Source organism: Podarcis cretensis, assembly GCF_951804945.1.
Source record: "Podarcis cretensis genome assembly, chromosome: 7".
In the NCBI taxonomy this organism is placed as follows: Eukaryota; Metazoa; Chordata; class Lepidosauria; order Squamata; family Lacertidae; genus Podarcis; species Podarcis cretensis.
The window spans coordinates 52,093,405-52,110,925 of NC_137176.1; the positions used below are offsets into that span (position 1 = coordinate 52,093,405).

Sequence of the window (17,521 nt, forward strand, 5' to 3'; positions counted from 1 at the left end):
TGCAGAGAACTGTTGGGCTATACAGTGGGTTGGGTTATAGCAGTATCTTTTATCCCATAGGGGGGAAAGAGCAGCTTTAGAGATGCAGGTTTTTAAGTTGATGTGCTGAGGGCACTGCACTAGCTGCCAGTCTGGTAACAGTCCATGTTCAAAGTCTTGTTGTTAAACATATAAATCCTTGAAAAACTCAGGACCATTCTGACCTTGTGTAAGATCATTTAGATCATCTGAGGAAATTGTACATGGGGCATCACATCCTACAGAATGAAATAAGTGACCTGGAAATGGGCATTTTCCTCTATTGCCACTCTACTATGGCATACCTTTCCCTCTGCCATCTTGTAAGGACATAACTTTTCGTCCAGATTTTCCCTCATTCATAAGATCAGCCCCTGTTTTTATCTGCATGTTTTAGCTAAATCTTTGTTTATACTGATTTTGAATGCTTTTATATTACTGTTTAACTGGTTTTATGTTGTATTTTTTGTTTAATTATACAGTATAGTATACTGTTTTATGTCTATACCTATTCAACATTTTAAAAGTTTTAAGCAGTTTATAAATGGTTTAAATAAATAAAAATACTGAGAGGAAAAATAGGTGCTGAGTAATGCTTAAGTGCCATCTTTGTACAGCTGTCCTTTTTCCTTTCAGAGCTCCCAGCTCCTTTTTCTGCTGCCTTGCAGCTGCTTTTCATTATTTTCTTGGGGGGGGGGTTGAAGAGATGTGACAGGAATGTTATTTAGAACTCCATGTAATATGTAGTTTGGTCCTTTAACTGATTCAATATGTATGTGTGTTGTGCTTGGAAATCTGTTTCCAAGTATAAGGTTTTTTGTATGAAACGTCTGTAAGACTGGTGCTGTGCCATGTATTGCTATGTTGGAGACTGAAAGTTTCCCTTTTAAACAGTACTACTGGAAATTCTTAATTATGCAGCCACCCTATTTCCACTTGTTAATTTTAGAGGGGTTCAGATTTTTTGTTCTAGTGGCAGTCTCTGCATGGATGCTGAAATACCCAGGCTGACAATCCTCCACCACCATGTCAGAGACCACCTTGGCCAGGGATACCACTGTGTAAAAAGCTGGTCAATAGACCATCACTGTTCCCAGTCTGTTTCACTGGTCCATCACTAGTGCAGTCTCACTAAGTCCATGTCAGGAACTGGCAGGGTTCTGAAGAATGTGTGACAGAAATACGGGGGGGGGGGGCAGGAGAGGGGAACAAGCGATATATAAGGTTTGGTACTACCCATGAGGCAGGAGCCAGGGCAAGAGGAAGAGAAAGGGTCTGAGTAGTTGGAGGTGGAGGCTCAGGATGTGTCAGAATCAGAGGGAGAAGTTATTAGTGTGAGGGGTGGTTTGGTCTAATCCCCACCATCCTCTGCCCCACTGTCTCTTAGAACCAGGAGGGGGTTCTGTGACTTCTGTGCAGCAGAAGTCTCAGGTTGCGTTCGCGTACTCCCGTCAAACAAGGGTACATAAGCCCAGGAGGATGTGGTCCCACTGTTGCTTCAACTAGTCCATGGGGCACAAGCCTGGAAAAGTTAATGCCAGCTATGTAGACACTAGAAGTGTGTGTTTGTAAGGAGCTGCTGTAAGTGTGTAAATTATTTATTTATTTTCAATAAATAATTGATTATGGACCAGTTGCCTTCCTTGGCTGGGTGTGTGCAGGACAGCCCATCCCAAGAGCAAGAGGTTTTCCAGTAAAGGAGATTTATTTCTATGGGCAATAGCAACACCCCCACACCAGCCCTTGGTCTAGTGCTGTACAGCTGAGTTATATCAGGGCCAGCCATCCAAGTCTTGGTAATATATGCCAGGTCAGCTCCATCATCCACAGTCATGAATGGGCATGGTGCTATTATGGTCCGTTCTGCCATTCAATAACAGTACCACCAAACTGGAGAGCTCAGCAGTATCAGTAACTTCTGGAGGAGTAGGAGTAGGGCTGAAATGGGGGACGGGTACCAATCATCTAGGTCTGTGTCCCAGTTGGTAGTCAGCCACTTTAATCCAACTATACCTCCTTCTGCCCACCACCACTGAAACTGGGGCAACATCTTTGCAACTCCCTGCTACCTGCCCAACCAGACACATCCTAGGACCATCAAGTTTCACACTAGACCAGTGAGAAATTAGGGTCACATAAACTTAGGCTAAGTGGTGGGGACATCCCACACTGTTGGGTGAAAAATAGTATAGCTCTCTTCCGTCTCTCTCTCACTCAGGTGGGACCCACCAACTTCCCCACCCCCAAAACTCTCACCTCTGGGTAAAGGGCACAGACCTGTCTCCTGGCCTGCAAGCCTGTATCCTAATTGATCAGGTTGGTAGTGCACCTGCCCTACTACTACTACTACTACTACTACTACTACTGTTATTATTTATATCCCACCCATCTGGCTGTGTTTCTAAGGCAAGCTCTAGACTAAATCCTATCTATATTCATTTAGCCAGCAATCAAGCAAGCAGTACCATCACTGCAATCAGCACAAGCATGCTGTTACCTGCAGTCAGGCCACACACACACACACACACGGTGGCTGGGAGAGCAGAGCAGGCAGCTGCCAGGATGGTGCCAATCAGCCCCTCCCTGTTTCATTTTCCTGTACGTCTGCTTCCAACAGTATAACTTGTGAAACCTGCTTTGCTTCATAAAATAAGTTTCTGATCAGAGGTGGAGACTAAAACTTATTTAACTCTAAGAGGGCTGCAGCTTCTCTACTTCATACTTTCTCTCTCACTTTTATTTTTCTTTATTTTGTTGTCTCTACTCAACTCTACTCTCTGGAACACTATGAATGTTGCCGCAATATAAAAATGATCCTTGTCACTTAAACACTGCAAATTCCATCTCTAGGAGAAAAGGTTGAAGCAGGCAATAGGAATCAAAGCAACTGTGGGACCAGCCCTGCCCCCCCCCCCGCGCCCCCGGGTTATGTACTCTCATCTGACTGAGTGTGCACATGTAAACTGTAGGCAAAATTTTGCCAGGGTAGCTGTTGTTCAAATCTCTGGTTAATGATGTGCAATATAATGTTTCTTCATTTTTTCTGAAAAATAATGGTGATTCCCCCCTCCCCCTATATAGACCTTTATTAACAGATACCTTGAGATGCTTAAGAGCACCCAAGTGAGTCTTCTTCCAGATTGGCGCTAGTTTAATGAGAATGTTACTTGATCTTCAGACAAACTAACTGATTTCCCCTTTTCTTAGTTGAAAAAATGTAATTTAGGTTCTGTTGAACATTTGTTTTTCAAAACTTTAAATTATATTAATTTACATTTTAATTATATTACTATTTTGTTATTCCTGCGAATCTATTGCTAGTGCAGAGCTAGCTTTTTTTATTTTGAATTTATGGAATTCTGATTCGTTCCCCCCACCCCCTGCAAAGAAAGGTCTCAGTTCCCTGCCACACTGCTTTCAACAGAAGGAAATAGGTATATGAGAAGAGGCAAGAAGGCTGAGCAAAGTGTTTAAATCGTTCGTGTGAGAAATAATGAGAGACTGGACAAGGATTTGGATTTGTAGCCAAAGAGAGAAGGGCAAGTGTTAAAGATGAATTGAGTGAACATTGTGGAGGTAAAAGAAAAAGCTCAAGCAGAAGTTACCTGGAGGTTTCAAATTTAAGAGAGAGAAGTTAGATGAGACAGCAGAACTTAGTATCAAAGAAGAGGTAAGGGATGGCAGAGTAGAGGCAGAAGCTCAATTTTGAAGTTCAATTTTAGCTGACTCGTTTTAGTAAATTAGATTGTACTGGAAATAATAGTGGAGCAAATACCAGAAATCTTGGTAAGGTAAATATGATACGGGGAAAGAAAGAATGGAAGATAACATAGAAATCATATGGAAATCCAAAAGTAAAACAACAAAGCCAAAATAGACTTGAGACCACCAATGGATAGTGGAAAGGAGAAAAGAGAAAACTCTTAACAAAGAAACCTTGAGTGAACTGTGGAAATACAATATGACTAGAATCAGTGCGCAAAATTGAAAGAGCATGGAGATGAATGTGGTCAATGTTGTCAGAAGTGAAATATTAATAGAATGATGACAGGAGGACAAAAACCTTGACACTGTACAGATTACTTTAAATCTGCACTGAAAGTAAACAGTATACCTTTCTGAAATCATGGGTGATGACTCTGTATACAATTTTTAAAAAAATATTTCACATATGTTTGTTGACCACAGAATTCATATACACCATGGAACAATGTTCCTCAGGCTCCACTAATTCTTGGCAGGGAGGCACCAAGTATGATACTGTTGGCTCATCACCTTCCTGGGACTTTCCCTGAGTCTATTCAAATAGAAAGTTTATTCATACCTTCATAGTTGTGAAAGCAAGATTATTATAATATGCTGGTATACGGCTGTATGCATGGGTTTGGGGAAGAGCACTTCCATCTTGTGGTAGTTGCCAATTACAGGGAGCATATTGCAGCAGTTTTTAAGGGACTCCACTTGTGCTGAGAGATCTGGCAGATTATAGTAGATAAAATACTGGACTATGAATTGTGAAGTTCTTGATTTGAATCTTGCCTCTGACATGAACTTATTAGATGGCCCCAGGCAAGCCTTTCCCCCTGCCAAACAGTCACCTCTATGGTTTGGGGTTCATAATATTCGTATACTTCTACCTGGTTAACACCTTATGCTTAGTGTTATGGGTGAACCCAGGCCAGCAGCTTAACTATGGCTTATTAAGGTCACTCATTGACCAAGATTTGTACAGTGGTACCTCAGGTTACATACGCTTCAGGTTACATACACTTCAGGTTACAGAGTCCACTAACCCAGAAATAGTGCTTCAGGTTAAGAACTTTGCTTCAGGATGAGAACAGAAATCGGGCTCTGGCAGCGTGGCAGCAGCAGAAGGCCCCATTAGCTAAAGTGGTGCTTCAGGTTAAGAACAGTTTCAGGTTAAGAACGGACCTCCGGAACGAATTAAGTACTTAACCCAAGGTACCACTGTAATTGGTTTATAATCCTTAGTTAAAATTAACCATGACTTAGTATGAGGTGTGAATCTGGATGTCCTCCTTAAGTACGGTTAAGGAGTTGGCACTGGCCGAAAGCTCCAGAGTGGCATGTGAAGTGTGACTATTTCTGGTGTCTCCTTTGACAGGAGAAAGCCAGGCCATGGGGTGGGGGTGCAGAATAAAGCAAGATTTAAATGGTTATTTGTCAGACACCTTACATATAACTTTAGTTAGCATTAAACAAGGCTTGTGTTATGTGTGAACCAGGCCCTTATGGAAACAGTGCAAAAATTATAGCAAGATAATGCATGTGGAAGACTTTGAAAGCACTAGGTTGTTGTTTGTGGTTGTTTCAATGCGCTGACACTCACTTGTAAAATCTTGAAGGATCTGGATGCTGTTACAGCTGAGGGACTAGTCACTTTCTGCCAACCTAATTTATTTTGAATAGTTTAAGGTTAAATGTTATGATTAGAAAAGATATGTATATATATGATAAATAATTGTTATATTCTGTGTTAACTTGTATTAAAAGGTATTATTATTATCTTCCTTAGCTCATGAAGTATGTTGGAATAGAAAGTGTAAATATATGTTCTTATATGGCACTTGCCGTTGCTTAAAGAGGGATTGCTGGTCAGTTTTTCCTATAAATTTTACCTAAAAATGTTCTATGAATTTCCATTTTTAATAATGATGCTTAGGCTGGAGTCTTGTCAGAACATACAGTTGGCAGATGCATACCTACAATATTTTTAAAAAATGTGCAAAGAGCCTAGGAATTGATATTGATGGCCACTTTCACATAGAGATAATATGCCCCAATGTGATAAGGTGCTCAGCTTCTGGAAGTGAGATCTTCCCTGATAATGAGTCATAACATTAATGTTATAACCACATTTTAAAGATCGCTCTACCGCTGTTCTGAAGAGATGGGGTGGTGGCTCTAACTAAATTCTAATCTGATGAGTTGTGATCTGATGAAAGTTCTAATATTGTTTTTCTCCACTGCTTGTCCTAAATTGACATGTCAGTTTAGGGTACAGTGTAGTTGGCACTGGCCTAAAGATTCGTTTGTAGTAAGTAGTGTGACTTCGAAGATTGTAGCTTCCTGATGTTGAGGTTTGCAGACAATGAATTGAGAGTTGCAGTTCATAATACCCAACCTGCTTCAGATCTTTGCAGATGTGTGTTGGTAATTTTGGGCAAATCACTTTGTCTTTGTATTTTGTTGCGGTGACCTAGTATTACTAAGGCTGAAATCTTAAACATGGGGTGGTATTCAACTTAGTTTAGCTCAGAGTAGACCTGTTAAAATTAATAAACATGACAAAGCTTATTTCAGGGGGTCTACTGTGGGTAAAACTTAGTTGAACACCACTCATAGTATTAATGGGGTTTGCTTTTGAGTAAATATTCTTGGAGCTGTCGTGTTAGAGGCATGCTGGGAAAGACATAGCCATCCAGCTGTAGCTACCAGTAGCAATCAGTTCGACAGTTACAGAAAGCATCCGCATTGGGCAATATATATGGTGAGTCAGGCTTCAACCAAGATATTCCCTCCTCCCCCCCAACTCACGCTGAAAATGTTTAGTAGCTTACATGCAGCCCTTAGGAGGCAAACACCATATATATCAGTGTTAGGCAACAAGCCTCTTGGTTTAAAACTGATTCTGCCCCGGCCATGTATAAAGTGGGAACTGAATCTCGTTTTAAGCAAAAAGAAAAAGGTTGCACGGGTAACGGGAGATGAGTGCTTCTCTTGTCTACTGTCTTATCACTGCATAGCCTTCCCCACCAAATGGTTTCCTGCCAACTATGCTTATTTCCATTAGCAAAACTCAGCTGAGGAGAGAAACACCTGGGTGAGCTGACTGCAGAGAGACTGCAGGCTGTGGTCTCAGTGAGAGATTAGCATCCCCCTCCCCCTGTGTGTCCCCGTTCCTCTAAAACTCTTAAAACCTCCTCAACTTTAGATGCAATTGTGGTAGAACTAGGTTTGAATAGGTCTTCCAGTGTTACATTTCATGCAGAAATGTGGTTCGTATAGTATTTAAAATTTAGTTCTTTTACCTACTTGTGTCTTGGAAAGTTGCAATATTACATGCTAAGAAACAAAATGTCCTGCATGTATAAAGTAATTGTCAGTCCTGTGTGACTGATTATTTTACTCTGTTTGGGCTTGCCACTCTGTGGAAAAAAAATAAGAAGCCAATGATTTATCAGTCTTGTTAGTTGTTGTTTGTCTTTTTTTTTTGTTAACTCTGCCTACGCATGGCAGTTTAATCTTTCACATTCTGACTGTTGCCTCTGTGGTTTTATGCTTTGAAGTGATGAGATGTCACCACAATACTGCACACACAAACAAGTAGGTAAGTGAAAACATGGGTGTGTATCTGATTTTCCCTTTGCATACTACTATCAAAGGAACCCCACAGGTGGTATCCAAAAAGGGGGGCAAAAATGTTTCACAATTTTAAATGGAATGCTGCAAAATCAAAGTAATATGTATCAGTGAGATCTTGGTTTGAAAGAGCAGCCTGCTGCTACTTTTCTTAATGTGCAAAGGAGAAACTGTAGCTTAATGTTACAGCAACTGTTTGCCTGCTGAAGGTCCCATGTTCAGGGCTTTTCATCTCCAAGTAGGGCTGCAGGAAAACTCAAGAACTACGCCACAAGTTGTTTCAATGCTTTCCTGTGTTTTAAAAGATGTGACCAATGTAATAGTGTTACAAGCTCAAAAAACAAACACAAAAAACACAAAAAGCAAACAAACTGTAACATGGATACATGTTTTCTCTAAAGTATGAATCAGTTTCCACACTGTCCGCTGCAATATTCATGAAGAGCTTGGGCAAGTGTCAAATCTATGGCAATGTTTATTGAAATCTGTGGAAAAGGTTTTTTTCTGGCCAATGACTAATATAACATGCGGAAATACATTGATGGGCTTCCACAAACAAATGCCTCCAAAGCAAGACCTTGTGCGTGTGACTTTACTACGCATTCACAAATTGCAGGACAGCATCAAAGTTAATGTCATGGCCAAAGGAATGTACACTTTGCTGTGGCAACACCCTAAAGATTTGTGCCTTTTCAATGCAACATTTATCATTTGCTAGGAAGACAAATGTCACAGAAGTCTCTCTTTTTAAGAAGAGGATTTCATATTAATGAGTATCATATTGCATCACCTGGCTAACAGATTTTATTATTTATTTCCCAGTCTCAATCTCAAAAATAACAAAGGTGGTCAGTTGACACCTGTATTTCAGAGGCTGCGTCTGCTTCTGCAATTTATTTCAGCATAATCACGTTTAAGGGAAACGTGATTATGCTGAAATAAATTGCAGACATTATTCCATTTTGGTGGTGGTTATTTTAAATTATGTCAAAATTCATTTATACTTTGTTTTCAGGACTGTTCCCTGAGGCAAGGCAAGAGACCTTCAGCTCTTGAGCTGAATTTTTATATCCCTAGGTCAGGATTGGGGAACTTCCAGATCCTGGGCTAGCCTTGGCCTACCAAACTTCACCATTTGGCCCATGAGGCCATTCTGAGCAAGCCACAACCACCTACCCTGTACCTGAGGTCATACAAGTAAGGACAGGGCTTGACTGAAAGGGTGGGGTTTGCTCAAAGTTGCTCTGTGCAGCTCCCAAAGCACCCAGCAAACAGCTGATTGTTAGGAGGCGCTGCACAAAGCAGGAACCCAGCACTAAACAGGATTGCTCCCCTTTCACATTAGCTGATACAAAGGGGGAGAGTATTCTTGCTGAGTTTGAGCATACCAGAGAGCCTTCTCACAAAAGCCTTTGGGAGTCACACCTCCCTGTTTAAGATTGCAGTGAGATTGGATTCAAAAGGGAATCCTAAAGGCTTCCCCCTTTCTCTTTTAAACCTGATCTCACTTTGATGAGAGCAAAAGGGATTTTAGACATCACCTTTAGCCTGTGATGCAGATCCCAATAAGGACCTGGCTCACAGAGATGTAAAGCTTCCTCAGCAATACTGTAGCCCGGGCATCCCCAAACTTGGCCCTCCAGCTGTTTTGGGACTATAGTTCCCATCATCCCTAGCTAACAGGACCAGTGTTCAGGGATGATGGGAGTTGTAGTCCCAAAACAGCTGGAGGGCCGAGTTTGGGGGTGCCTGCTGTAGACTAACCCACCTATTCAGTTTTGCTAGAGAGAGACAATCAGGATGAAAATTAACCCTATAAAGGTATCTGATTCAAAACATATTAACACATAATTATACTGTATTATCTTTCTTCTAAAAGCAATAACATATGTCCACTGCCAACCTGACTTTTCTTTCAGACAAGGGCAGACACCTGTCTCTTTTCTGTAAAACTTTAGGATGCCCTACACTGATGGCTTGGGTGGCAATCCTGTGGCAAGATCTGCTGGAATGAGCATCTTAAGTTCCATTGAATTTCCATCAGCATTAAACCCCAACCCTGGCTCAGCCAAAGATTCAGTGGTATAACTTGTTCAGCTCAGCTCAGTGGGGTCTTAACTAGCTGAGAGGCTTTATCTCAAGCCTGTTCACCTCAGCCACTTAACAAAGTGACCTGATGTGGAACTCTTATTTTAAAGTCTTGTTTTCTCTCTGCCAGGCTTAGGCAGGGCAACAGCAGCAATCCTGCTGCGGAACACAGTTTGGATCTTGTGTAAATTTACTCTGGCTTACCTTACACCAGCTTCCTTTATGCCAGTTTCTTGTGCATAGGATTGCGTCTCTAATAATTATTAAATTATCAGGGGAATGGGTTTCCCCCAGCCACTCTGGCTGGGTTTCCCCCAGCCACTCTGGGCAACTTCCAACAAAAGATTAAAAATACGTTAATATGACAGTTCTAAAAGAAGGTTTAAATGACAGCACATTTATGCTATGCAGGTTTAACTTTTGTTGTGTTATGTTGGTCACAATAAATGTATGTAAAACACATTTTAGATCATATCACATTTTCTTAATGCTAAGAACCTCAAAGAAGAGAATAAAGTTCAAATATATGAGTTTTTATTTTCAGTTGTTAAGGGGGTGGGGAAGAGTATATGTTTTTGTCACTAATGTAACATCTTCAACCGGTGTAACTTTTCTTGTCCTAAGGCCAAGCTTATCTGATTTTGTATATCAATGTGAGTGGAAAAAGTAGACACTGCCTTTTTTTCTTGGGGGGGGGGAGGTTCAGAAAATATCCTTCAAAGTGACAGATTGTAAAGAAAAGTCTTTTAAATAAAAAAATGTAGAATCCTGAAGAGAAAATGAAAAAATGAGGGAAGTAATGTGAAATATTATATACATAGAATGATAGAAAGGGGGAACTAGGAGGCTGTTTTATAAGCTGTTATTGCCTTCCCCATTTTGGAGATGGGAAGTGAAGTACAACTGGCTCCTCCTGTACTGTTGAACTTAAAAAGACCCTAGAACATTTAGAGGGGAATTTAAACATCAGTGTTAACAGCATAATATTGGGAAGGCGAACAGGCTGAATTACAAAATCTTACTCACTTCATATGCTTTCATCTGTCAAAAATGTCACTTCAAGTCTACTTAGAACTTGGCAAGTACTTACTACTGATTAAAAGTGATTTAGAAAGAAATGTGAGAAGCTAAGCAAACTTTTGATTTGGCACAGGTAGCATGTTGAAATACCAGATTAACTCAAAACGTTGTGTGCAATACGGAAAACTAAGTAGGTGCAAACATAAACTTAAATCAGCAGATGTAAATTGGGAAAGGTTTATATTGGCTTTTCTGAGTGTGTACTAGTGGAACAAATAAAATACATTTTCAAGTATAAATATTTGGCATGCACTGCAAGTATTTAATGTAGACAATAAAGCACTATGGGGACACTGTCAAAGCAAGTAATAGACAAGAACAGCGAACAAAGGGAGATACCTTTTTGCTGCTAATTTTTACTTAAAGCAGTGTTGGAAGTACAGTGGTACCTCGGTTTATGAACTTAATCTGTTCTGGAAGTCCATTCTTAAACTGAAACCATTCTTAAACCGAGGTGCGCTTTCCCTAATGAGGCCTCCCGCCACCAGTGCCCTTCCACCATTTGGATTCCATTCTTGGACAGAGGCAAAGTTCGCAACCCTCGACACTACTTCCAGTTTTGCGGAGTTCATAAACCAAATCGTTCGTAAACAGGGCTGTTCTTAAACTGAGGTACCACTGTATTATGTGCCAAACCCTTCTCTCAATTCTGCATGTATATATATACTTGTTCACCCACACTGTAAAGGCTAAATTGAGCAAATCTAAATGTGTTTTTCCTCCCAAATATCCTATTGAGCACATTATGTTTGTTCAGAATGTGTAATTGCAGAGATATATGTTCTTGGCTGAAATCTGTTACTGTATTTTGTTTGTTTGTTAATAGAGATAGGAAGGAGATAGGATAAGAGGTGTATAAAGTTAAGCAAAAGAGCAGAAAGCTGTGAGGGAGGGGCCCATTGTCATATGACCCCAGTCCTGAGATCCATGTACGGTACATGTAGATCAGGCATGCACAGATTTGAACTCTTCACTGGAATGAATGTGGAGCTGCATGTGCTCGTTGCAAGTGTGCAGGTGCAAGTTTTTAAAATAGAAACCTTCTGGTTTAAATTAATAAAGGGGAAGAGCCAAGCTACATGTTACACAGACATAGCTTTAGCCTTCTTTTTGGCATGAACAGCCATCTCAGGAGAGGGCATTCAGGAGTTCCTTCAAAACTAAGCTTAGTTTGCCTAGGGTCAGAGCAGTTTAGAGTGGGGAAAGGGTTGTGCATCCCTTTAGTGTCTGGTTTTTTGCATTCCCAATTGCTCCCTTCTGAACTGTAATTTAGCCCTCATGTTGTTCAGATTTTCTCTTGTTTTGAACTTCTTTCATATTGTGCAGAACTTTGTGTGTGCCAAAGTATAGACCGCATATATTTGTTACATGTGTAATTTATTAAGTACCTTCATAAATAAGCTCTTTTAGGAGAAGCCTGTTAGCATGAGAGGCTCTTGGGCATAACTTGATTTTCTCTACTTTGAAATTATGGGAGGAAATGGGAATTGTGAGTGTTTCCCAATGGGGTTGCACACTCATTAAAAGCAGGTTCACAGTTTAGGGGTACAAAATGCTGTACATTACCTTTAAAACACTAAATGGCTTGTGACCCGCTCTTCCCAACTGAATCTGCCTATCCATTGTGATGGTGAGGGTGTGGCACCCATAACGTGGAACTCCCTGCTTTGGAAGCTTCATTTGGCTCCTTCTTTACCAGTGTTCTGCCAATGACTAAAAAAAAAAAATGCTTTCTGACAAGCTTTTGATTTATCAAATGCATACATCTATACTGTTATGACTTTCTGAGTATATTGGACAAATTACTAGTACTGCTTGCCAAAGCAATACATTTTTGTGTTCCTATCAATTGATGTGACATTTGGTTTGCTTCTCTTCTAATTATTGAATTATATATTTCTTTTATGCAGACAATTTCTTTAGAAATTTCAGAATATTCATCAGACAGTGAAAGTCTGGAAAAATGCCAAGCAGAAACTAAAGCTGCTGATTTAGAATTCCATAAAAAGCCCGAGTTCAATTTTGGAGCAGGGATTGAAACAGATACAGGAAGGTCAGCAAGTGACTGGTTAAAATCTGCTCAGATGCTTCTACAGACACCAGAGAAAAAGAGAGACAAGAACATGAAGACTCCAGAAGATTCTGCAAAGAAAAGAAAATTTCTGAGGTATATATGTTTTGGTTTTTTTTCATTGTAGCATTCTGGTAATAATAACAAGAGTAGTTTCAACATGAGCAAAATCTAAGAGTTTTAACATTCAAAGGCTTTTTGAAAGGGTTGGCCATTTTAAATCATGAATCATGCCATTTTAAGTCACTGTAAGTCATGAGTTAATTCATTTTTAGCTCTCTAGTGATATATGTATACAGTTTTTCAAAGCATTCACACAGTCACTGCAGCAAATCATCTTATGATGAGTTTACTACAATAACCACCATCTTAACATTTCCTTCTACAGTGCTGATTCAAATATTTCTATCTTGCACAACTGTGTCATATCTGTTTTTCATATCGATAATTACTTATCTGAATTTTGAACACAATGTTTGTAGTTCATTTGAAAGTGCTAAGTTCCATTCACATTGTGCACCACAATTATATTGTTTGGAAGTGTGGGTGGGGCTGTTGTCATTGGGTAATGTCAGGGAACTGCCATCAGGAGGGCAGGTGGTGGAAGGGCTCACGGAGGTTAGGAGAGACTCGGCAGCAGAGGAGGGAACCAGCAGGGGGAGAGAAGGAGCTCCAAGGGAAGCTGAGTCGGAGGGATGGCTCAGAGAGACTTCCAGCGAAAACAGTGGGGAAGTTTCAGGACCTCCTATAGGGACACCCACCCCTCGCCGTAAACTGTCGCGCCGAGAATCCCGAAGACGCGTTTCCGTTAAGGAGCTTCTATGTTGGAAGCGCTTCCGCAAACGCCCACTGTCGGATTCTGCCAGCGATTGAGGGAGTCATGTTTAAGGGACTCCGCTATAGACAGAGCTTTGATAACCAAGCCAAACTCTGAGGGACTAAGCTTTACGCACAAGCAGCTCATCATCCCATCACAGGTAAGTTCGAAGTAAAATTAGCAATAATGCACCACACCATCACATTAATATTTTCATAGATGTGAGTCATATATTTGAACAAATTACCGTAGATAATGATGGTCAATTTTATAGCATTTTTTCCCCTGTAAAGTTACTCACATTTTAGTAGTACTGGTCTTAGCTTTTCTCCACATTGTAATATTTGTGATAGAAAACAAAACAAAACTTTCACATTGTTATATAAACACGCTTTCTGCTGTTGAATAGTTAAACACTAATATCTGACCGATTTAATAGACTTAACCTTATCAAAGTTGTAGAAATACAGAATGTTCTAAAATACCACAAAGTAAAACTAAGTCTTTTTCCTGTGAGATGAGCCATAACTTTGAAAGTAAAATGCATTCTACAGGAAAAGAGAGCACTGAAATTAAATGGGTTTTTAGTTGAATGGCACAAGTGCGTATCTGTTAATTGAATAAGTTAACATTCTACCAGTCTCATAGATGCCCTTCTTTTTCTTCCTATTCCAGTCAGTTCATTTTGTGAGCCCCTTCATAGCATATCTCAATGCTGTAAGCGACTCAGTGGTAGAACATCTGCTTTGCATGCAAAAGGCTCTAGGTTCAGTCCCTGGCATCTCCAGATGGGATGAGATAAATGCTTACCTGAAACCCTGGAGAGCTACAGCTAAATGGAGTAATGCTCAGAGTGTGTATTAGGCCACAGCCTATGCTTATGAGAGGGCAAAGTAAGAAATGGCTCTGCAAACCTCTTTTGAGATGAAATTAAGAGGTAGATAAATGTCAGAAACTTCACTGTGCTCTACACAACACATTGTGCCCATATAGCACCGTAGTTTGGTGATTGAGTGCATCTGGTATGTTCCGACTCTCTTCCCTCTCCCACCTATAGTTGGCATCAAACCAGGCTTCAAATCTGCTTTTAACTGTGGTTTCCAGCTTCAGTTGGTACTGTGGTTAGAATCATTTCTCTACCAACCATAAAGGTAAAGGTAAAGGTAAAGGTACCCTTGCCCGTACGGGCCAGTCTTGACAGACTCTGGGGTTGTGCGCCCATCTCACTTAAGAGGCCAGGGGCCAGCGCTGTCCGGAGACACTTCCGGGTCACGTGGCCAGCGTGACATCGCTGCTCTGGCGAGCCAGAGCCGCACACGGAAACGCCGTTTACCTTCCCGCTGGTAAGCGGTCCCTATTTATCTACTTGCACCCGGAGGTGCTTTCGAACTACTAGGTTGGCAGGCGCTGGGACCGAGCAGCGGGAGCGCACCCCGCCGCAGGGATTCGAACCGCCGACCTTTCGATCGGCAAGCCCTAGGCGCTGAGGCTTTAACCCACAGCGCCACCTGCGTCCCAACCATGGTTGCCTCCAAAACGGAAAGGGGGGTATAGAATGCTTGTACGAAAGGTGAGGAGGGACAAGTGCTTGATAACATGATGCAGCAAATGCAAACTGCTCTGAACCCAAAAGTTCCATCTTATTTTAAGCTTCAAACAAATGATTCACATTCCAGCTTTAGTTGACCAAGCTTCTATGCAGTAGACTACTCCAAAATGTTAATAGACTGAATGTGAAAATAAATAACTCCTCCACTTCATGAGTTGCATTCAGTTTTGTTTTTCAATACACAATTAAAGATGTACAAACACACATAACAGTTGAAGCACTTCAGCTATTTACCATATGTTTTATCTATCCCTGTTTCCATTTTCTGTATCTATATTTGTCCTTAGTCCGTTTGTTCAATCCCTATCCCCTCTGCATTTACTGTTTCAGTTTCCCCAGTAAGAGCAATTCTCGCTGTTATTGCTGATGGAACAGGAGGTGTTTGTGCATACACATTCATGCACAAGTGGGCACATACACTGACTTTAGAAGAGCCAGACATACTCTTCAGGAAGTGGTATATTGAAAAATTGCATTTTTCTCATAAGAAGAGCCCTGCTTGTTCAGACCAAATGCCTGTTTAGTTCAGCATTCTATTCCTATGAGAAGCCACTGAGTAGGACATGCTCACAGTAGCACTCTCTCTTCTTATGTGAAAGAATTAACAGGCTGAGCTCATCTGTTACTCTCATTGTTGCTGTGATTGTCTCATTTTTTTATTGCTGTTGTGTGATCAGATTTGTCTTCAATGGAAACTAAGAAGACTGTCAAAGGTTTGAATGCAAGACTGAATATCGGGTCATTTGAGCCTGCATGCTGTCCTTGCATTCATGGGCAGTGAGCTTTTTTGATGCAATTAATTTTAAGAGTTTTGCTATTGTACACAAAAAGAAAAGGGCTAGGTAGCAGAGAGACAATGGCATTTATGCAGTATTTGCATATTTTCTTTTTTTTTCAATTCTCTCAATTTACTTTTTGTCCGGCAAATAATTGGTTAAGAGGTCCCAAGTGATTATAAAATACTCTGGACTCCTTGAGCTTTTTATTACTACCAAAGTACAAATCAATCATTTACCTTTATTTGCTTCTCAATTCTTGTGACTTAGCTGTTCTCTTGAAAGCACAATTGGTAAAATTAGGATATTGGCTTTTAAAAATTACAGGATTCACGTTCCAAATAAATTACCAAGTAGCTCAGTTCAGCTGGAACTCTATAGGTACTCTTTTGTTATTATATTGTGATTTTGTATACCGCTTAGAGAGTTTTTAAAGTAATAAGCAGTTTAGAAATACTAAAAAATATATAACACTGGGTCCTAGGAGATTGGGCCTTGTTATGTTCTCCATCCTACCTTCACAACAAATTTAACCTCACAAAGAGGGGGATCCTAAGAGAGCTCACCTGAGTAGTTAAAGATAATTCACTGCATAATTCAGCCATTTACCTGACAGTCATTAGCAAAAAGGTAACTTCAGATAAAATGTTATTTGTTTTTAACATAGGCTGTTTTTGATCTGAATTGTAGATAGGGTGCTACAATATTACCTTCAGTTTATTTGCTTTGCTTGCCACTTCCCCTTGTGAACACTGAACTGTTTCTGCCGTGGACAATTTTCAGACCACTGAAAGTACATACTTGACCCAGCTTATGATATGAATCATGAGGTCAAGTATGTGTAAGAAGTATTTTGGGATGCGTTCCTTGCCAGTGGTCACACATCTTCCAGTAATCTGCTCTAGGCTAATGGTCAAAAGTGCACTCAGTTGTGGCTGAAATTACACTCTTCAGCAGAAGAGCCGCTTTGACCCAGGGAGTGCTCTTGTGCCCCTTTCAGAATTGCTCTGGTTTTTATTCCTGGAAAAACTGTGTATGAAAACAACTTATACTAAATGTAGATTATATAATATGCTGGTGTGCTTTACAAGTGTTGATTTATAGCACCCCTTTGGCTCTAAATGAGGCATCATGTCTGTTCCTTGGTACTTTGGGGAACAAAGGTAAAATATTGGTATAACTGAATAATTCTTCATTCTCCGTAGGGGCGGGCTTGCAGAGAGACTGAACAGACTCCAGAACCGAAAGAGGGCCGCCATTAGCTTTTGGAAGCATCAGTGTATTTCTGATGATCACATTGGTAAGAAACATTTGATTACTATGAAAACTACTTGGGGCAGAGTGTACTGCTTTTGCTTTTGCTTTTGTTTTCAGTGAAGACACATCCTTATATTAGTGATGTGAAGTTGGACAGCCTGTATTATTAATACAGTTGTACTTCTAAAATATATGCTGCCTATGTTTTTGAGCAGTTCTCTGTGCACCACTCCCAGGCTGTACCCCTGTACTTGCTAATACTACTTAGGATCTTCACTGCAAACAGGAAGAAGTTTGCAACAGCAATAGGGTGTCCTGATTGCAGTTGTGCTACAAAAACCTATTTGATATTTTCATAGTTCTTACCTCAAACTAAAGATTTCGCTATGTGACTGTGATACTATTAAGGCATTGATCAATTA

The 17,521-nt window shown here is 40.5% G+C and overlaps 1 protein-coding gene across 5 annotated transcripts in view; it reads left to right on the forward strand.

Annotated features, from left to right (window-relative positions):
* Positions 1–17,521, forward strand: part of SPIDR (scaffold protein involved in DNA repair) — a 161,409-nt gene that overhangs the window by 46,329 nt on the left and 97,559 nt on the right. For all 5 annotated transcript variants that reach the window (XR_013840415.1, XM_079982659.1, XM_079982660.1 and 2 more), the window contains exons 6-7: positions 12,480–12,736; positions 17,048–17,142. Coding sequence is in view for 4 of the 5 variants with exons in the window: in XM_079982659.1 (XP_079838785.1) it covers positions 12,480–12,736; positions 17,048–17,142 (352 nt within the window). In the remaining variant the exon portion in view is untranslated. The remainder of the gene's footprint in view (positions 1–12,479; positions 12,737–17,047; positions 17,143–17,521) is intronic.